General features: G+C 40.5%; 1 protein-coding gene across 1 annotated transcript; it reads left to right on the forward strand.

Moving 5' to 3' along the window:
• Positions 1-818: 818 nt before the first annotated feature.
• Positions 819-20,818, forward strand: BAALC (BAALC binder of MAP3K1 and KLF4). The gene is made up of 3 exons (XM_071738095.1): positions 819-1,033; positions 16,916-17,085; positions 20,483-20,818. Exons 1-3 carry the CDS (start codon positions 877-879, stop codon positions 20,585-20,587), a joined length of 432 nt encoding a protein of 143 aa, XP_071594196.1. The 5' UTR covers positions 819-876; the 3' UTR covers positions 20,588-20,818.
• The last annotated feature ends 1,619 nt before the right edge of the window (positions 20,819-22,437 follow it).

Consider the following 22,437-nt stretch of genomic DNA (forward strand, 5'->3'; position numbering starts at 1 on the left):
TTATTTAGGATGAAGTCTCCCTGGTGGGACACAATGATCCCACAGTGCCTAATGGTCAAGGGGTGTGCTGCATCCTTGACAGGAGCCTGGAGAAGCAGTTACTGTGATACAAACTATAACCACCAATCAGTATGACTCACACCAGTGTCAATCTTTCTGTCATTTACATTTCCAGCAACAGTATAAATTATAATCTGATTCACAGGAATTTCAAGTTCTTGGTTGCTTCCTTAAGTGTGTATGCAAGAGGAAAGCACAGAAATGTCTCTGGAGCTGAGCACTCAGAATTACATCTTCAGTTCCCAGTAATACAGCAACAAAATAAGCTACACCACGGGTGGAAGAAAGGCTCTGGGGTGGATGCTTCATGTAGCAGGATGGAATACCTAACAGGGGTACCTAAATGGAGTGGCAAACCAGGCCAGAAGGACTGCTATGCATTGTTAGGTATGGCACAGCCTGCATGTATAAATCCTAGGTGGATACATCCCTGACCTAGGGAAGAAGGGAATCCCGCCAGCCCGAGCGTGTGCCCACTGCGGCCACCCCCGCCCTCCCGCCCAGCCGGGCACGGGGGAGAGGCCGGGGGCGGGCTGGGGGGCAGTGGGATGAGAGAGAGGAGAAGACAGGGAGGGAAGGGGGTAACGGGAGGAGAAGGGGAGGGGACAGCCAGGAGGAGGTGGGGAGGGAGCGGAGCCGGGGGGAGGGATGGGGAAGGGGGACTAGTGGAGGTTATAAAGCCGGGGAGGCGGGCGAGCCAAGTCGGGGGAGCCGGGAGAGCGGGGTGGGGGCAGAGGTGCAGGCAGCCGTACCGGGGGGGCTGTGTCTGGCGGGGAACGATGCTGCCCGGGCGGCGGCAGTGAGCGGGGAGCGGCCATGGGCTGCGGGGGCAGCCGGGCCGACGCCATCGAGCCCCGCTACTACGAGAGCTGGACGCGGGAGACCGAGTCCACCTGGCTGACCAACACCGACTCCGAGAGCCCCCCCCAGGAGGGCGAGGCCGGCGGCCGGGAGCAGGGCGGCCAGCGGCCCGGTGAGTGTGTGCGGAGGGCGGGGGAAGGAGGGAGGCTGGGACAGACAGACAGACGTACATATGTAGAGACATGCACACCTGTGTACACCCACCTGTCTATCGCTTTACCTGCTTTTCGGAGTCCGCTTTTTTCTGTCCCCAACGAAGGATGTAGGTGCCCAAATCTGTGCATGTAAATTCCGCGGGACGGCCACGGCAGCCCCCGCCTTGCTCTCCCCCTCCGCCCTCCACCGCGGTCCCCGCCAGCTCTTCCGCAGCAGCCCTTGCACCCTGAGAGCTGGTCCAGTAGCCAGAGACCTTCCCGGTGGTGCTTGTTTATAAGAGAGCACAGAAATGCCACCAACTATGTAACAGCGTCACCAGAAGGGAAGAGAACTTGGTCTTTCTTGCTCTTTCTGTGAGAGCAAGAAAAAATTCAGCTTTTTTTTTTTTTTTTTTTTTTTTTTTTTTTTTCCCACAAAACAGTAATTTAGGAAACAGGTTCAACCCTTCTTCCACACTACGTGCAACTGGGATGAAATATAGAATATAGGTCAGATGGTGGGCTACACAGGAGCTGACCTAGAAGTCTGAATTTCTCAGTTCTTGTCAGCATGAGGCACATTCTTAGTTGTGAACCTCAGCTGTTGCAGCAGCGACAGAGGTGGGAAAGGGAATGAGGAGCTCTGGTCTGTTGGGGCCTCTAAAATATTTTCATAGTTGTTATATATTGCAGTGGTATGTAGAAATCTCATGCTAGGTACAGAAATTCATCATGCTAGATGCTGCATGAGACGTAGCATGAAAATAGTGGTTGCCCCAGATAGATTATATATATATATATATTGCTGCATACAAATCAGTAAATGCCTGTAGGCAGTTTTAGAGGAAAAGAAGTAGTTTTGCAGACTTGTGTAGAGAGCTATAAGCACCAGAAGAAATTATGAAAGTGCAGTAGTGAAAATTCACAGACCAACTGGAAGAGGGAGATGATGATGTGCTGACCAGGATATGACAGAGAGGGACAGAAAAGGTTTATGTTGTACTCCTGAAGGCTAAAGGAAGACTTTGTGTCACATGTGTAATTATGACCATTAGAATATGAAATGCTGTGCTAAACAAGGTTATATAAGGAATTTTAAGATGTTTATGACCTGCTTGAATAGCAGGTTGCAGTCTTGTCTCTAGCAATGAAGGCTGAAAACAGCAAATGTTACCTCTGGATCCAGTTTAGCATTATCTTAGCCATGTTTACTTTGAATTTGTGCCTAGACATAAGCAGAAGCCAGATAATCAAAAATTTGATATTGAATAAGAGGCAATAAAGAGGTAGATCTTCTTCCTAGTAACATGGGATAATAAGTTTGTGTTTACAAGCGAGAATACCAGAGTCAGGGAGAACAGGAAAATCCTCAAGTCTAATAGAGATTGATTAGGGTAAGAAAAACTCTTTGCAAGAAAACCCTGCAGAAGAGATTAGAGAGGAGGGGAACGAGGAGAGGACAGGCTAGGAGAAACAAAGCAAAGACTATCAGGACTTCAGGAAAGACAAAATTAACTTTTCAACATAGCCATGGCGGCAGCAGCTCAAGGAACCTGAGGAACAGACACTGGTCCTGATTAGTGCCTTGAAAGCCATAAATTACTTCACTCTGAGCTGTGGTAGGGTGAGGCTTGAGGTAGGAAAAGAAAAGGAAAAAGGAGAGGTACTCCAGGGAAACAGCAGGTTCAGTGGGTTTACAGATGAAAGGGAGGGGGAGCAGCAATTGGAGGGGCAAATGGGGACAAGTATGGGATTAAGATGTGAAGAGGAAAACATTCCTTTATTGTGACAATAGAAAACTACCTAAGAGTGAGGGACAAAAGGAAAGAAAGGAATGGAATAAGAGCAGGATGGGGAAGTGGAGGAGACAGGACATGACCATGAAGTCCCAGCCCATGTCAGGTAGATTGGAGCAGGTGATCTCTAAGCTCCCTTCCAACCCAAGCTGTTCTATGATTCTGTCACTGGCATAATTGGAGGTAGGAAACTTCTGTAACTGGGACAAGAAAAAGGAGGAGGCAGCTTGGGAAGGGGGCACCAGCCAAAGGCAGCTGCGGAGAAGAGGCTGAAGTTGTTCTTTGTCATTTTTTGTTTGGAATAAAGTGGTGAAATTATTTTAAGAGAAAGTATTGGAAGCAGGATGAAGGAAAGATTTCAGGAACAATCCAAAAGCAGTAAATGATGGCTGTGATTGTCAGCATGGTTCAGTTAAGTGCAAAAACCAAAACTAAATGATGGACATCAAAATGGAAAGAGAGGTAAATAACTCGGGGATGAAAGAACATAAGGTATACAAGATCAGCAAGTGTATCAGTGAGCAAACAGTAACTACATTACATTAATCTTAGGAATCTCATCTCACCCCAAATGTCATTGTATCCTCTTTTTGCCAGCCAAGATATTTAGCTTTCTGTTGTTATTGGAACTGCATATTTTTGTGTAGCTAAATGTTTGTATCTTTACTGAAGCATTTTGAAAGCTAAAATACTAAATTTAAAAGGAAGTTATGAGGTTTTTAAATTTTTTCTTCCTATTTCAATTGATCCTTTCTTAGAATATTTGTTCATTTCCCCCCTCATTTGCACTTATTGTTATTATTTGCATCCATTTTGATGAAGTGTATTGCAACCTTCCTATTTTTTACAGGAAGACACACAGGACAATGCCAGTTGTTGTAACATATCTAGAATAAGACAGGCAACTTTTCCTTGGTTCATGGCAAATCACTAACAGCCAGGAACATGGTGGCAGCAAGGTGTTGCACTGCATTTCTGAGGCTTTGATAAAGAGCAGGTAAATTGATAAGGCTGAAGAGGGGTAGAAAAGTAATCAGTAGCTTCAGGAAGCACTGCAGGTGTTGAAATTGAAAGACATCTTCTAGAGGGTAAGTGTATGTACTGTTCACAGGGTGAGTGGCTTCTAGGAGGGAGGAAGAAAGGAAAGACCCTCAGTGAACTCCTACAATAGCCCAGTTTCTCTCAAGAACATCCATTGCTATGTAAGCAAAGAACATTTCACAGGGAACAGCTCCTGCGTAGGCTGCAGCTGGGGGAAACAATAGATTACATTTCTGCTTAGTAACCCTTCCTTGCTCTTTGCAACCCTCTGCACAAATTGCCCCCTCTTTTCAAGGGTCTGATTCAGCTAAGTGGAAGTGTGAGCACAAGTAATGACTTTCTGGGGAAGTGAGAATCTGCAGGAGCAGGTGAGTCTCCAGGGCAGTCAACATGCAAAACATGTACAAGCAAACCACGGGGAAAAGGGTGAGTTAATAAAAACCTGCACAAAGATGGTCAAGTATTTTGGAGGGCTTTTGCATATTCTGCTAAGTTACATAGGGTTAACTTGCTGATACATGGTGTAAGTTAGTAGCTTAATATGCATGATTTCCTACAGTACTGTAAAAATTCTTTATAATCCCAATCAGTAGCAACTATAACAAAATTAATGATTTGTCTAAAGTAGGCTTAAAGTAATCCTATTTAATTTTTTTACAAAAAAAAAGTTACCTAAAGTTATCTGCTGTATTCAGGTGGGGTTTTTTTGGTTTTTTTGTTTTTTGGTTTTTTGTTTTTGGTTTTTTTTTTTTGTTTTTGTTTTTTGGGGTTTTTTGTTTTTTTTTTTGGTTTTTTTTGTTTGTTTGTTTGTTTGCTTTTTGTTTGGGTTTTTTTTGGTTTTTTTGTTTTGGTTTTTGGCTAGTTTTTTGTTTTGGTTTTTTTTTTTTAGTTTACCATACTTGAAAGACCCTCAAAATGAATAAAGCAGCATGTTGCCTTCTAGTCAGAAAGACCTTACAATCATGATTTACCTCATGGTCTGCAAACTCTGTAGGACTGGATCTGTCCCTACTATTTTCCAACAGTAACCAGCACAGTAAGACCCCAGTCTTGGCTACAGATTGTTATTGAAATGCAAATAAAAATACTTTTTAAATGATGTAGCAACAAAGTAAAAAAGTATTCACTTGCATCAGAACTGAAAAGCTGAATATTGGTTGCCTAAGGAGTCATTTGTTTGGTGTCTCAACTAATGAAACATTTAATTTTTTTATCATTACTTGACTCACAATATTGGCTGAAGCTTTAAAGCCAAAGATAATTGGTTTTCATTTTGCACTATTTCTATAGCAAAATCTTTTCTCCTGAAGCCTATTAAACAAAAACATTACCCACATCTCACACAGATTAACCGGATACACTTGGAAGAACAGCTTACTCATGACTCAGCAAATGTGTGTTCAGTCAGGGGTCTGCCAGGAATGAAATATGCAATTTAGGATCAGTTCATTCCCTAGTGAAGACATTTGCAACAGAGCTATTAAATAGGAGCAGAATCAAGTCCTTTGTAAAATAAATAAGGAAGATCAGAGGAATGCAGGAGAACTTTTATCAGTATGTCATAGTCTGGTGAGGTAACAGTATACCTTATGTAGTTGCCTTTAATATAGTTGCATCTTTATGAATAATTCTTGTCTTAAATGACTGGCTGCTGCTGCTCTACTATTTTGTGATGTCTGACAGCTGTGGGAGGTTTTAGAAACCAGGTTCAACTTTGCAGTTAGTCTCTGGTCAAGACTCAGGATGTGGAATCTGGGGCTTCAGAGTTAGCCTTTCAGAGAGAAGTTTTTGAAAATTGCATTCCCATCCTTTACAGTAGGAGAGGCTGGGAGCAGGGCTGTGCAAACCGCGGTTGCCATAGCAACGGGGACTGGTTCTGGCTTGGACCACAGCTGCAACCTTCAGTTCTTACATTTACCAGGTATACATCAAGTTATGAGCTTAACAGAAATGCATAAGCAAATGCATTCAGGTTGTGAATGAAGAACTTGTTTTGTGCAGCAGATGGTTTCTTGTAAATTGGACTGCAGAGAAGTATTCAATAAAAAAATCTATTCTAGGTTGAGAGCCAAAGAGGGATCACTTTTGCTAGTGCATAATATGTGTCTATCTCTACCTCTGGTGCTCTTATGCCCATTTACTACTGTTATTTTATTCACAGGTGGGTTCGAAATCTGGTATGTTTAAGAAACAGTTATGACAGTGATTGTGACGTGATCTCCTCAGGAGATAACCTTATAACAGTTTCACAGTAAAAGTGAATAAATGCAGCATTTTTCTGGATTGTAGGCATAATACAGTAATTTCCTACTCAGATAGAGTCCAGACCTTAGATCTAATGATATAGTATTTGCTAAAGTATCCCATTTTAAAACTGTTTCTGGATTTTAATTGTATGATCTCTGCCATTTCAGTTGTCACTGGCCTCTCCAGGTAGTGTGGTACTGAGGAAACCTTTTGAAATTACACAAAAAGGGGAATAAAATTTAAAGTAGCATGTGGGATGTTTCATAGAGTAGGGAGAGAATGTTTTTTAATCTCATTTTTACCACTTAGCTTTCAGAGAGCAGTGTTCTATGTGCCTGCTCAACTCTGTACACCAACTTTTTGTGTGTTGACATTTATATGGATGGGTAACAGACCTCTCATGTATGCAAAGTCCCTCTGTAGGGTTTGTGTAGGTGCTTCCATCTGCACAGGAAGAAGACTGAGTTCAAAGCCTCTGAAAATTACTTTCTTAAAAGCATGCTTTGGTAGGGCTGTTCTTCAAAGGCTATTCCTCTGCTAAATGTGGGGGTAAGCAAAAGGAATGGAAAAGCCCAGAGACTCTATAGCTTCAGAAGAGTCAACCAATCCCATGTGCTTGAGGGACTTCTAGTCAAACTTTTCACAGCATGTGCACAGGTGAGGGGTGGGAAGGGTTGCAGGACAGAAGGGAAATAGCACAGATTCACTGCCCATCTGTATACCTCCTGCAGAAATGGAAAAAAATAACAGGTTTGGCCTGTCAAAAAGAAGACATTTCTGCATCAGTCTTTGGCACTGATAAAGAACCTTAGGTAGCAATAGAGGAAAATAATACAATTAAATGTCATTTTGCACTATGACCATTCTGTGTAATTATATGCTTTTTGAGTGGCTTATGTATTTTTTTTCTGTTGATGCACTAAAAAAGATACTGATTGTTTGGCCCATGAGAACATATTAAGCAACCTCTTTCCACCGCCTCTAAAGTTATCTTCAAATGAGTATTTTATTGACAAACAATAACTTATGTAAAATAGGAAGAATCCAAGCAAATAAAATTTTATTAACATTATCAGAGATAAGTGATGGATGAGAAAATTGCTTCTAATATGAGCCTAGGGCTTGCTGTTTTGTGAGATGTATTAGACTCAATTGCTGGAAAAATTTTGATCTTGCCTAATGGTAGGTGGTTAGTGTCATTAGCCAGTAGTGTTCCCACTGTGGGAAGCCTCTTAAAAGGTTGTGGTGTCTCAGGGGGGTGCAGCCTCCCTGTGCCCCTGCAGCAGGAGGGGAGGGCAGGGATCTCCAGCTCTCTGCTTCTTCCTTGGCAGCTTCTTCCTTGTAGTTTCTGCCTCTAGGATTCTCTCAAAGCACAGCAAAAACTGTGAAAAACATTAAAAAAAATAATTTAAAATATACCATGATCATTTTTCCATGAGGTCTCTTAGTGTCTGTTTAATTCCCATTTGGCTAATGCCCAGCAGTCTTGCCAAATCCCTCCTGCAGTCTATAGCAGACCTGCTGGGTTTGATCACCCACAGCTTACCCCAGAATAGTAATTTACCCACAGACAAAATAAGTGCACTGGGAAGGCAATGTGCCTGAGCACTTGAATTACATGAAAGACTTTCCTACCTGACACAGTACCAGAAAGGTTGTTGAGGATCAATAGAGATGATTTGCAGGAGAGACGATGTGGTACCTTCTGAGTAATTTTCCAGCTGAAAAACCCCAAACCCTTCTTGCAACATTGAAATCTTTCATAGGAAAATTTTCGTAGCTCCTGAGAGCCAAAGAGCTGTCCGTAACTGCAGGAGAGCTGTGTCCCTCTGCCTCTGCAGCAGCAGCAGTGGGGAGGGCAGATGGGGAAAGGGGGAGGGTGTCTGAAAGGGTCTGAGCAGTGAAACTGAGCAGCAGGGCTTGTCAGGGACAGGTCCTGCCCACAGAGTGTTCAGATGGAAATTGCTCTGCAAGATCCTTCTTCTTGTAGAAGAATCTCTCTGTCTGTTCCCCGGTTCAGGACATTTTAAAATTCTTTTTTCCTTAGGGATGAATTTGCCCTTTTCAGCCAGTTTTAATCCTGTATTTTCCAGTTTAGGAATGTATAGTTCAAAATAGATACTTAAAAATGAAATTAGCTTTAAGTGAAGACTCCTGCCAGTCTTACAGTAGAGGTGTAATGTATTTCATACAGCAAACACAGTTCAGAGTGCTGTGTACCTCATTGCCAAAATCTCCCCATTGAGTGCATGTTGCGGTAATCCAGCATTTAAGTGACAAAAATTGTCTTCTCTATACCTTTAGTCAGGTACAGAAATATGTTTCTTAATAGAAACAAAACTGATATTGCTAGTTACACTTTTTTCTAAGGTATTCCTGCAGTTTAAAAACAAATTAAATTGATGAGAGTTTAAAGAATCTAAGATGCAAAGTTGGGTTTTCTCTTAAATCAAAATACAGCCACAGTTAAGACTCAAAAATGGAATGATTGAAGCCATAGATTTATTGTAATGCTTGGGTGCTGGCTACTAAAGAGGAAAATAATCACCCAAGCCTTCTCGTTATTGACTGATTTTTAATTTTCCCAGTTTCCTAGCACTGTATGCAGTCATGGTTCTGTTTCTGTATGTTTCATCTGGATATTGTCCTCTCCGTGTTTCCTCTCACACTGCACTTGTCACGCTTGTGAACTCCTGGGATATCCCAGGTGAGCCATCAAAACTGTACAAATTTCTGCTGCAGAAGTCTGGTGCAAGGGTTCTTTCTGGGTGTTTACACTGTCTGTGGAAAAGATGAAAAAAAATTAGTAGACTTAGTAGACTGTTAATGGCTGATGACATTAGGTTTAAACACAGCTACTGCCCCCTTTTTAGGATGAGCACTAAATGTGCACAATAATTTTTTTACATGATAAGCCAAAGTATTTTATGATTGCATTCATACCTGCCATGTCTAAGCCAGTTAAGACATCAGTATCCTTTCATATATTCATAGACTGTAAGGCTGGAAATTGCACCTGGCCATACAGCCCATTAGGTTTTCCTGAATTAATTCCCATATGGAGCATACCCATATGGACATACAGACTTGTTTAGAGCTTTCCAGTGACATTTTTCCTGAGCCTTTGTAAATTAGGCCAAGAGCTACTCACTCATTGTTAAACTACATTTCTAGCATCTTACCTGAAACCTTTTGCTTGAATTTCCAGGTGCTGAACTTTGGCAAGCAAAACTGAAGAGTCATTTTAGCTCAAGCTCCTTGTACATATAGATAGTTTTCATAAGGGTTTCTGTTTAGCCTGCTGAAATATTTTTGTTGCTCCTCAGTATGTTTAATTGAAATGATTCTATCTCCTCATCTTAAATTTCCATGCCTGATTAGCCAGGTAATTATTATGATAATAATGCTTTCTATTTCTGTGTAAGAAATAAGTCTAAAACATGACGAGTGATGTTTTATTACCACATTCTGAAGGAGACTATGTGAAGAAGGAAAGACCATATGAACACCTACAAATTTAAGTCACTGTTCAGAACCTGTCTCCAAGCAGGACAGGTACAGCTGTGCCAAGGATGGCTGAGAGAGGGCCAGCAGTCTGCTGCTTGTTTTCCATCCCACACAGTATTTCCCTGTAATGGGAACTTCATCCTTGGTGTTTTTATGAAAGGAACTGAGCCAAAGCCAAGCACCTTTGGAAGACAGGCTCACTTGACTTAATTTGGATGTGAGGTATTGTGCATGGATGGTATTTGTTTTAAGGTGTTTTTTCATGGGCAGTACTTTTACACATGGAGAAGCAGTTCCCTGCACTGCCTGTTCTTCTAAAATGCAGTATTATGTAAAACACTTCAGATGTTTGCAATTTATATGTTAGTTTTTCACTGAGGAATGAATGATATTTGTGGCACTGGTAATTTGCTTAATCCATTCCATCTTGTGATTTTGCTGGGCATAAAATGTATTCAGCCTTCAATCTCTTCCAAAATGTTTCCAATTCTTATTTCAGAATATGGTGATAATTCAGTTCTTTCCTGTTCCAGTTACTAAATTTGTGTCTTCATCCATCTGACTCTGTTCTTTCTTTGCCATTAAGTCCTTCCCTAGCACCCTAATTACAATTCTTTCAAGTTCTTTCCTGTGTTCCCTTCATGGTCAGGTTGATTCACCTGTATTCTGCTTCTGGAGTTGATTTTCCAAGTACTAACCTTTGCCTTGAGCTTTGACATGATCACACATCATTATAGAGTTGGCATTTTGCTTTTTCTGTTTGTCATAAACATAAATTTTGTATTCACCTTTCATTTCAATAGGTATGGTTGCAACACTGTTTCTTAACCAGTTGGTTGTACCATGATTCCATATGGTAATTTGAAATAAATATGCATATGCCTGTGTCTGGGAAATTAGGCCATGTAAGGAATATTAAGGTTTGTAGATTTAAGGCTGCCCTTTTCATAAAATTCTGGTTGTCTGCTGGAATCCTTGAATACCCTCTGGCAGAGATCTTCATATTGTAGTAATAAATCTGATCAGACTTTCAGAACTACTTATCCTATGCTCATTTATTCATGTGCATGTTAAATTCCAGTTTTAGAATATTTTTTTAATTCCTTCTGTCTTACAAAGAGGAGCCTCTTGCCTCATTTTGAAATACACAAATCTGTAGGACTCTTGCTTGTTTGATACTCAGAAACAAAGCAGCAGGAGACAGGAAAATAAGCAAACCATCCCTCCAAAGCTGTCGCAAAATGTAGTACTTGGCTTTGAATAAATAGAGAATTTCCTCTTATTTATCCCCTACTTCCCTTAGTGTTGAAAGTAAACCAGATGCCTGCTAAACATAATGAAGAGGCCGTTCATGCTCTAGGTCAAACTGAGTTCAAATAAGCATCCGTGCCATGGAAGCAGAGAGGAAGGCACACGGCCCCCCCTGGATGTGAGCTGCTTGCCAGGGCACAGCTCAGCCCTGCCTGGGTCAGGTCACCTTTGGAGGGATCTGCTGTGTGTAGAGGGCTTCATGTCAGGAGAAGACATCTCCTTCCCCAGCCTTGTCCCCAGCCATGAGGGAGGAACTTCTGTGGCAGCTCTGAAAAGAGACTCCATAGAATTCCCATGGCTGATGCAGAATGTGTAGAAGATGCAAATACAGTTATTCTGCTTTGCTTTGCTTCATCATCTAAATTTAGTATTAAGTTAGAGTTCTGAAAAATAAATCTGGATTCTCTGATATCTGGGCAATAAATTTATTTTAAATTTTTGTATTTTTGATTCACTAAATACAAACATTGTTTCTGATGGCATTTTCCTGCTGCAGCAGCAGAGATCCCTCTGCAGATCTTTTGAACCCTTCACCCTGCCTTAAAACCCCCTCTCTGATATGTCTGAAAGTTTCTGAATTCTTTCCTGTTAGGGAAAAACACTATTGCAATTTTCCTGGGCACCTGGCCTCATCCCTGAGGCTTCTGCTTTGGAAGAAATTACTCAGTCTTGACTTTTGTCATGACCTCCACTCTGATGATTTTTGATAGTACACTATCTTTCATTTCTGCAACAAAAAGTGCATACCAGCACTCAGGCCTGCAGATATATCCTTTTCTCAAACACAAATAGCTACAATTTAGAAAAACAGGTATAGAAAACATGTATTTCAGTGCTCTCTATCCTTGTTATCACTCTGCAGCATTAAAAGCATGAAAATGATGGTAAAAAATATATCCAATATATACATTCTTCCATAGTTGCTATGGAAGCAAATGCATGTTGTGATGATGTTCATTTGTCTTTACCATGAGTCTTCTTACAGTATATTTTTGCATGGTATCTTATTATACTTGCAATTTCTAAAACAGAATCTTATGCATTATTCATGAGAGAACAACCATGATAAATAAAGCAGGGTGTTGCTGAACCAGAAAATTGAACCTTACTGGTTTGTTCGTAGTCGGTTCCAACGATATAAATTTAACATCCTTATCAACAGTTACCTACTTCAAACAAATGTGGGTTTGTTATTCAGTAGCAGAGCATGTGACAGAACAGGGTTCACAGCACTGGGTCAGATCTAGAGCCTGTTTGGGTCAGAATTCATGTCCTGTTTTGGCCACCAGCTGCTGCTTTAAGATCAGGCAGGAGAAGATTCTGGCAAGCACACATGGAATAGTTTTCTCCAGAAAGGTCTGATCCTTTTGGCTAAGATTAACTTTGCTTCTGTACTAAAAGGCTTTGTAATCCTTCTGAATTTCCTGTCAGCATTAGCTATTACATCACTGTGGATATTTGTTAGTCATAGACATTTTCTGTTCAGTTTTGGTTCTCACTAAGATACTGCTCTTTTGACAAGGTCTCTGCAAAGAGATCCAGGCAGACCTTCTTCCCACCGGTGGTTTGAGAAGTTTCCTGTAGTCCTGATGACTACCCCTAAATGTCATTATTTGCTTCCTTCTCCCATTCTTGATCATTTGCAAATGCATATTAGCTTCCTAATACATAGAGAAAACCTAGCAAAACTCTGTGGGAATGTCTTACCTTTATCTTTTGCCATGCACAAACCTGACCCCCTGCTCTTTTTTACCCTCTGCCAGCTGTCAAGCCACGACACTATTTTGCTTTTTACTCCAGTTTCAATTTCACAATCTGAATTATTTATATCATTTTCCCCCTCTTCACATCGTCTGTATTTTCATATTAAAATCTTATTAGAAAGAGTTAAATCTTAAGAGGGAAAATTTCCTGTCATCTTTATGAGATACCCCCGTAAAAAGTCATTTGAATTCTCAAGTGTGACTGGGCTGTATGAAGAACTATGGCAGCATCTACATATTGCTTGTCCTTGATTTTGTTGTCACTAGTGCTGTAATTATATAATAGAAGAAATCAGAAATATACGTCTAAAATTTACATTCTATGTTTTACGTTTTTGAATTTTAAAATACACAAACTGCAAGATTATTTTCACTGTCATCATTTGGTGTAAATCATCAGATTTCTTAGTGAAAGAGATTTTAGAACTAAAGTTTCTTTATGTAGGTTATTAGAAATAAGTCAATTACATAACATCTTACTCTGGGCCAGCAACTTCTTTAGAAGTCTCTGGGACACTGTTTTTCCTATAATGCAACAGGAATGAATCCTTAGTGAATCCAAACTAAAGGGGTGATCACCAACAAAGCACGTCCCGTGACTCAGGGGTGTTTGGACTCAATGTGAATATTCCTGCAGAGGATGCAGATGGCTCAGCAAGGCAGCTCAATGAGAAGAACAAGTGTAGCTGGATGAGGGGGGCTTGGTTGGGTTTTATTAGACAGTGAACCAACCTAAGCTGCTTTGTGCTGCTTGGTTTTGATTCCTGTGCTGCCTCCCAGGCTTTGCCTGTCCCACTGCTTGCGTCAGTGGGTGATGAATAAAGTCTGGGCACTGATCTCAGTTGAAAACAATCCTTTCTTTCCCCCTGGTGCTGCTGAAAAAAAGCATTTGTCGAACTGCAGCCGAAAGGACTGGTTGGACTGGTAAGAAACTGGACTGGTTGGACAATTGAAATGGTAAGAAGTAGAGGAGTCAGCTGGCCCGTGCAAACTCACAAGGCAGTGAAAAGGAAAAAGCAATGCGTGGGAAAGCAAATTGTTTTAAGCATCTTTCTTGCTGGAACTATAGACTTGAATTTATGAGCAACGGGGCTGCTGCTTGGGTATTCCTGCATCTATTGAGAACTCCTGTATGTTCTTTTTAAATAAACCTGTTTATGTGAAATCAAATACCTGCCTCTTGTCATCCGTTCCTCCCCATAATGGGAACAGCCTGGCAGTCCCCCAAGCCCTGACTGCCATTCCCAAGGGAAAGTCACCGTCACATTTGTGAGAGTTTTGTGATCCCCCAGAAACTCAGGTTTTGGGTATGGAACTGTAAGAATATTCTAGGCTTGCCAGTTCATTTAAAAATAAAATCCATGGATTTGACAGAGCATTGTGACTAGAATCTGCTCCTTTTCCCTGGCCTCAGGAGGCCCACAGACTTTTGGCAGGGTTTGTCCTGGTAGAGAACATAAGAATGAAAATAACATTACTGGATCCATTTGTGTAAATTGCTACTGAAGCTTTACAGTGAAAGACTGAGGTGTTTACTTACCAAACCCATGCTGTTAGGATTACATAAATGTCTCAAATTTAGCTTGGTTTAAAACCTTGCTAGCTTGGTTAAACTTTGCTAGCTTGCAGTGCTAGATTGTACAGAGAGTTGACTTCTCCATTTTTGTGCAGTGTGGCAACCCGCAAATAGCACTGCAAAATACTTGCTATTTAAAAAGTAAACATGTTCCTAATCTTTTATTTAGCATAATTTCCATTTTGAAATCAGAATTGTGTTATATATCTAGGCTATAAAACAGATGGCACTTTATGAATTGCCAACAAATCTATGCTTTTACTTCCACTAAGACCTTCTCACTGTAGTTTCTGCTCAGTGTTCATACATAAAGAGCAAGTCACTGAAGCCTTTAAACTGTTGCCCACTCTCTAAATCACCTGTTTGCCAATTAAAAATGAATCTAAAAGTTTCTTAACTTCAGAACACCAAACACATTTTGGAAAAAAAAATTTTTTGGAAAAAAATGTGTTCCAAAAACACATTTTTGGAAAAAAAGTGTTTTGCACTGCTAGGATACCCTGGTATTGGTGACCCCTTGGTCACCCATATAAAAATGTAGTGGGAATGGCTGGAAGGCTCTGATGCTGATACCTGGCTCATTTCTGAAAAGTCCTGCAGTGCAGGGTACAATGAGGATGCTCAGACTGCAAACTAACAGAAGGCAAAAATGAACAATGGATGCCATTTTCAGGACTGGAGTTTTTTTCCATCATCCTCCAGAATGGATTGATGTAAGAAAAACTTTTTCTGTGAGACACCAGAAGATGTAGCACAATCTTCTGCAATTGTGCTTGAATAAAGTGCTTTTGAATTGCTGCCTTTGCAGCTGAGAGAGACTTCTCCAGACAACTTTGAGACCAGAAGGCCAAAAGGACACGCAGTGGAAAGTAATTTAGTAGGATTACTCCACAGAAGGAAAAACTCATAATTCATGTATATTTGAAAGATCCAAGATTCAATTAATGGAATTAGTATATAATGCCTTGAGTGGTTTGCCTGTTCAAGGCTGTGCTCAAGCTTGTTCTCACAGTCCCACTGCCAGGTGAAGCAGCAGACTGTGGCATGACTCTTGACTCACACAAGGTAAGTGCCTCTCCAGCTCCCTTCCTGCCAAGCAGTTTTGTCTATGATACCTGTCTGGGCCACTTACTGTTCTGCACCAAGTCATTTTTCTGCCTCTCATCTTGCACTGTGGAATGATAGGAAGACCAAAACCACAAGTAGGTGTGGATTTTCAGGAGATGCAGGAGGCTTGCCTTATGGGAAGTTGCCTGCAGATGTGGGAGAATATTAGGTTTTCTATCTGGCAGAAAAAGACTGATTTTTTAATACTTTTAAAAATTAATTGTAGTGTAATACTTTCAAATTACAACTCAGGCTTTTTTTATATCAAAAAGTAGATGATTTAGCATTGTTCTTAGTGACCACCATCAGTTAAACTGTGTTAGGAAAACTCTTAACACCATCTTCTGACTGCTGTGGGAAATGCAGTGACTGGTTTGTTCTTAAACTTCATAAGTCTTACTCAGCTTTTGATGTTTTAAATATCAAGGCTTTGAATCTTTGGTTGAATCCTTATAGACTTCAGTTACTGCTTTTGCAGGCTGCTACTGATATTGCTTTTTCCTGATAAAGCAGCTTTTCTTACAGATTTCTGGGAAAGAATTCAGGACCTATCTTCCTTTTTAACACCCTTAGTACTGTGCTTGAATTCCCACCTGATACATGGCAGAAGCTTTTGATGACACAATGCACACTTTGAGTAGCAAAGAATTAAAATTTTTTTTTTCTTCATAATTTAATTTTCCCTCAGTGTCTGTGACTCCTTGCTTCTAACTCCAGTTTTGACACCAGCATTGTCAATAATTATTTTTCCCATTTGAACATAAAGCTGGTTGTAAAAGAGCTTCAATAAAATTGAAAGCCACAGCCGTGCATCCCACTTGCTCTTTGTATTTGATGTTGCAACCATTTGTTGATGCTCTGCACTCACCATAAATGACAACTGATTTTTTAATGCAGTAAGATGAGAAAATACTTTTAGGATAGCCAATATAATATTGAACACAGCATGCCTTATCCACACAGCTAGAGCAGAAAGCAAATTAATCATTTATTTGATTGTGGTAGTTGAAACAGTATGAAATATATTTGTCCTTATTTTCTTTCTTCAACTTCTGATTTTAAAATGTTCAAGACAATAAATAGAGCAATCTCTTCATCTGTATCAGGCTCATCTGCCATGATCACCCCTTCATTTACTGGAACTGAGACAGATTTAAGGTGAGCCCCTCTTGGTCCTTAGTTAAACCCTGGGTCATGCTAGCAGCTGTGTGTGTGGATAAGTCAATGGAGACCTGCAGGTGGCCAAAATGCTACTGATACACTGCACTCATCAACCAATTTTCCATGTTTTCTGTGTTTCAAAGAGCAGTGGACTGTAGAAAAAAGGCCAGATAATGGCAAGTGTGAGGATAAAGGTAACAAAAGGAGATAGACTGCTCGTACTGTAGTACCATACAGCACCTTCCATGACCTGCACTGTCACCAAAAAAGTGGAGAAATAGAGGAAAGCCAGAGCTGCAGTTACAAACTGCTCCTCAGTATTGATCATCCATTTCCATGTGTCCCTATTAGGTGTTCTGGAGGATGGAAAATCAGCTCAGGCAGGTGTAACTACAGCATCAGCCACAGCTGGATCACTGAACACTGAGAAGAGGAATAATGGTGGTCCCCAGTGTGCATACCCCGTGGTCCATGGCACAGGTCCTGTGGCACAGAGACAGAATGGCTTTAAAGCAGCAGAGGTAAGAGTAAAATTATATTCCCTGATGCTCAGCACTAGCTGCAACCAGGTCAAACTTATTTTTGTGGCAATCTTCCTCACTCCAGTCAAACTGTATTTAATGCCTTGGGATAAGAGAAAAAGGCTGTACCACAGCTGCAGCATGATTGAGCCCAGCACCTCTGTGATGGCTCATGGCTGATTGGCCACAAAACTGCTGGTATAGTTGGTAACTGGAGTGACACACACACTTTTTTGCAGAAAAAAACACATTTATTTTTTCCAGCTCAGTCCAACTGTGGCATGTGTTGTTCAAATGATTTAATTATCTGAAAGGGAATGTGTTTGTTCTAAATTGCTGCTTTGCTTAAATTATGTGCACTGCTTGAACCCAAGTTCATTCAAGGCTGGATGCAAAGCCTGAAAAAGTCAATGGGAGTCTTCAATAACTTTGCTGGTCTTTGGATCAGATCCTAGCCCCTCTATGTTGTAACAATAATAGAAGAAAACCTAAGGCAGACTGGCTAGACCAAAGCCCAGACTTCTCCTGTCCTAGCTGCCTACCTGCCTGTGTCTCACAGGTTTCCACTTGCTTCCCTGTTTCAGTAGCAGCTGCTGAGCTGCTGCAGATTGATATAACCCAAATTCTACTGTTTGGTTTTGGTTTACTGCTTGCTTGGTTTCTTGGATGGGAAGACTTCTCAGCATCTCAGCATGGTCTGTGGTGGAAGTGCTACACCCACCCTATAATATGCTGTCCCCTCTTGGCAATCACATCCTTAAAGACAAATTTAAAGCTGGGGGGGGGGTGTGGGGGGTGTGTGTTTATAAAACCCTGTAGCAAATGAAAAGGGTAATTTGGATTGAACTTCATCTCGCATTTGCTAACAAACAAACATTGGTACATGTGTGTTTATTTCATACTTTCTGCACTTTTGTGGCACAGAAATATTCCCCAGTGCCCATGGATCCTGATGTATTTTCCCACAAGATACTGCAGATTCAGACATTCTACATCAGCATGACTTCTAGAACCACAGATTTGCTGTAAATGAAAAACAGCTTAAATGTGCATTCAGTAATTGCCTGTCATAACATTAGCCTGCAGAGAAAAAAGGATTTGTCGGGTTGGAGATGACTGAATAGAACTAACATAATTATTAATCCACTTTGAAAGAGACTTGGCCACACATGAGAATTACAGTGTATACCTGATATGGCTGGAGAAAATTGTTTGTTCAATTTTGTAAATGACAAAAAAATTACTTCTGTGTTTAGACTTACTAGGAAGTATGTGCAGATTCCCACAGTGTAATAATAATGGTGATAATAATGTGAATGTTGACTAATGGGGTTTCTCAGTGATGTGTGGTTTTCTGACCTGGGGCCCAATAGCTTTGAATATATCCTCCTGCCTTTTTCCAGCTGAGACACATTCAACATATGTATCTGTACTGTTGCAACCCAGTGCAAAGAAAATTTCTGATGAGAAGTAGGGTATTTACATTATTCTGTGAATTTACTGCAGGTGTCTAAGAAAGGATGGTAATTTGTCTAAACTTCTTATAGTCAAAAAGAAATGTATTTTCCTACAGTGAAAGTGTAGTACCTAAGTTAGGCTCCAGCTCTGGTTTGCCATTCTGAATCTCTGCTTCTCCATTGATTGTTGAGGGAAGCAGAAGACGAATGGGTTTCCAATTTGGACACCTAAAGTTTAGATGCCTACCATGGAGAGTGTGACTATCCCTCCAATTCAAAATATGCCAAATGTTTTCATCTGACTGTTCACACTGATGACAGTTTTTCTTTTACCTCTACATGCTGTGGAATGCTACACGACACAGCACCCGCTGCTCTCGGGAAACTTCTGTTCTACCACCAGACCAGGGGGTAAATTTCTTTGCCTATTTCCAATTTTCACAGGCATACAAGCTCTAAAGTATCCTCCTGCCCTACCCCACCATCAGTTACACGACAGGGTACAATTTGTGGTGTTGAAAGGGAAAGGGTTTGGCACAGGTTGCCTTTGGGACGTTTTAGTATCCTCTGATGAGGGTCATGTCAAAACAAGTTGTAGGTAATAAGTGCTGCTGCTGAAAGGATCTAGAATTACAGTGAAGGAAATATAGTGGTCAAACACCTCAAAAGCAGTATCCAGATTATGTCACTGACTGACAATAACCTGGCTTGAATTCCATCGTATGTGTAGTCTTGGGGAAGTCCTTATGTGAACAGGAGCATTGAGGGAGTAGATAGCAAAGCAGCAGGTGTATTTAGGCTGCAGAAATGCAACATACCCTGGCAAACATGATTCCCCATTTCTGCCCTCATACCATCCTCTCATGTCAGTGGAAGCTCACCAGATGTTATTCCACTTGGCATTACTACCATGTCATTGATGTCTAATTTACTTGGCATTCTTTTCACTAAAACTGTCTCATGAAACACTGAAAATACAATAATCAAACCCACAATTAGCTCTGTGTTTTTATCAGCCCTGTTCTGAGTGTCCTTTGCTAGAGCATTTTACTGTTATAAACAGTACAGTGCATTGCTTATGGCAAGAAGCACACAGACTGGGAGATAGAGAAGGATCAGCTTAAATGAGGGGTGTATTTGCATGCCTCAGATTGACTTTTTTTAATACTTGGCAATAATATGATGAAGCTCTGACAGGTGTATATTTTACTTGGGTCTTATATGTGGGCAGAACTAGGTGTTATTTTGAAAGTATTTTCACTTAAGAAACATAAAGTAAGGAAAATTTTGTCTTAGACTAGTCACACTCAGCTCCTAGAGGCATCAAAAACAACACCTAATTTCCACTTTTGGGCTGAATCCAGATTTATTTGCTCTGCTTTTGGAATACATGCATGCAGAGATAACCATAGCCAGGAGGGTGGATCCAAAGTCTGCTGATGTCCACAGCCTTTAAAACATTATAAAAGGTTGCAGCCATGCTGAGTGAGTTGTTCCACATCACAGTACTGTGTGAAAAATGCTGGAGGCATTCTTATTACTAAGTAGAACTGTGTTTATAAATTAGGAGGTAGAGAACATTTCCTCTTGTCCTGTTGCTACAAAAAAATAATTTTTTGGTTTTAAGGGTCTCAAGTTTCACCGTGGAAGGTTTTGGTTAGATATTAGAAGAAAATTCTTCACAGAAAGGGCAATTAAACACTGGAACAGGCTGCCCAGGAAGGTGGTTGGATCACCATCCCTGGAAGTGTTTAAAAGATGTGTAGATGTGGTGCTTAGGGACATGGTTTAAGCACTGGACTTGGTAGAGTTTGGTTATGGTTGGACTCAATGTTTTTAAAGGTCTTTTCCAATCAGAATGATTCTGTGGGATTCTGCAGTCATCAATGACTCTTTGTGCTGTCAATGTGAACTCACTGTAATATTTAAAACTTTCACAGAGTAAATGGGACACACAGAAAATGGCCACAAAAGAAGTCAACATTCATGTTACAAAAAGTATCAGACAAAGCGACAGAAGGAAAACAAAGAATTGTGTCAATTAATGGAGCAAAGCCTAAGTGAGGATGGACCTAACGATGCTTCACTGCACTTTAAATGCCATCACTTGCTAAAGATATGAAGATCTCCAGAAGTTCCATGTTGAATACAGCAGGGAGCTGCTGCTGAGTGCCTTGAGAAACATGTCTTGTAGAAACCAGCTGTAGATTCTGTTCAATGTTCATGTGTCATTTGTCATACTCCAAAACTCAAGCCATTTGGTTTCTACTGTGTTATCTTTTGTGTATGTCCTGCTCTGCACTGCTATTAGGGTGAGGCTAAATGATGAGAGGTGTGGTTCATTGCATTTTAAAACAGGAAATGAACAAATGAATCTGTGTTTTTTAGTTGGAAGGGGTTTCAAGTGTGTGAATTCAAGCCTGTGGAGCTCCTGTAAAGCATTCACTTTCATAAAACTCAGACCCGGAGGTCTCAGAAAGAGAGGTAAGGTTCTGACTAATTGGTTATTTTATACATGACCCTTTAATTATGCTGAGGCTCAGACTGACTTGGAAAAAGTGATCATTAACATTACATGGAAATATCCATAATTCTTAAAACCATATTCTAATGGCAGTCCCAAAAATTAACTTTATTTGATCAGATGTAGTTGATTTGTCATGCAGAACTTACTTAATTGCATTGTAAGCTTCCTGTATGATAAATACACATAGTAAATCATAAATATACAGCTAGAAGTAATAGAAATGTTCATTGTAGTAAAAGCCAGGAATTAACTCAACATGGTACTTCTTAATACAGAAGTAATAATATAGGTTCTCTGTTAGTTTCTATGTTTATGAAGATAGAAGAGGTAAATTTAGTTGCCATATCAAGTCAGTTATGAGTAGCCTTAGAGCGCCATCTAAAATAACTATTCAAGAGTTGTTCATAAGAGATGACATTGGGGAAAAAAATCCATGTATAAACTGCAAGAAATCCTTTTTACACGTAAGCAAATAATTATAAATAGAATCATGAGACTGAATCCTAATTTATTCCATATAAGATCATTCTAAGAACTTGCTGCTATCTGTGTGAGTACTTAACGCTTCCCTTGGAGTACAAGTCTATGCAATAGGGAATCATTTATTAATTATTCTGCCACAAAAGCAAACTGAAATATAGAGCCAGTGCAAGATTTTTGCATACAATAGCATCCATATAAGAAATACTTATTTTTAAGTGTCCTAAAAAGGGGGCAAAGCACTTGTGCTAAGCTTTATGCAGGTCAATATGTTAACTGGTGAGTGATCTTCTGCTGCTTTTTTACATAGTAAAACTAAAAAATATTAAAAATAACATTGTATGGTTAAGACAACAGCATTCTGCATGCATCCTTCCAACTTGTGGCTCTTTGCCAACTTGCTGGCAATACAGGACAGGAAAGGACTTGACTTACTCTAACAATGAACAGTGGCTGTAGCACCTCAATATGACTTTAGAAATGGATTGACATTGCTGGTGGCCTTGTACTCACCTAATGGAAAGCGCACGGTCAGGATTCTGAATTATTTGTGTTGAGCAGAAGATGAACCATTTCAGATCTGTACCAGACTTGTAACCCACTTCTGTTTCAAAGGATTTACTGGCAGAGAGACTGCAGGATAAATCTGTATGATACAGGGTACAGAGAAGTTACAGGAAGCTATTAATGATGCTGGTGTGTGAAAGGGTAGAGATTTTTGAAGGTGAATAATGATCTGGCCAATACCACAGAAAGTGCTTATGTTGACCCCATCCCCCATCAGGGTGGCAGCTGTGGAGCTGTGGAAGCTGACCTGGGTCACTCCTCCTGTCTGCTCATGATAAATTCTTCAGCTGCTTCAAGATCCTGTAAACCTGTTTGTATCCT

The sequence above is a fragment of the Heliangelus exortis genome, chromosome 2 (assembly GCF_036169615.1).
Source record: "Heliangelus exortis chromosome 2, bHelExo1.hap1, whole genome shotgun sequence".
Taxonomy (NCBI): domain Eukaryota; kingdom Metazoa; phylum Chordata; class Aves; order Apodiformes; family Trochilidae; genus Heliangelus; species Heliangelus exortis.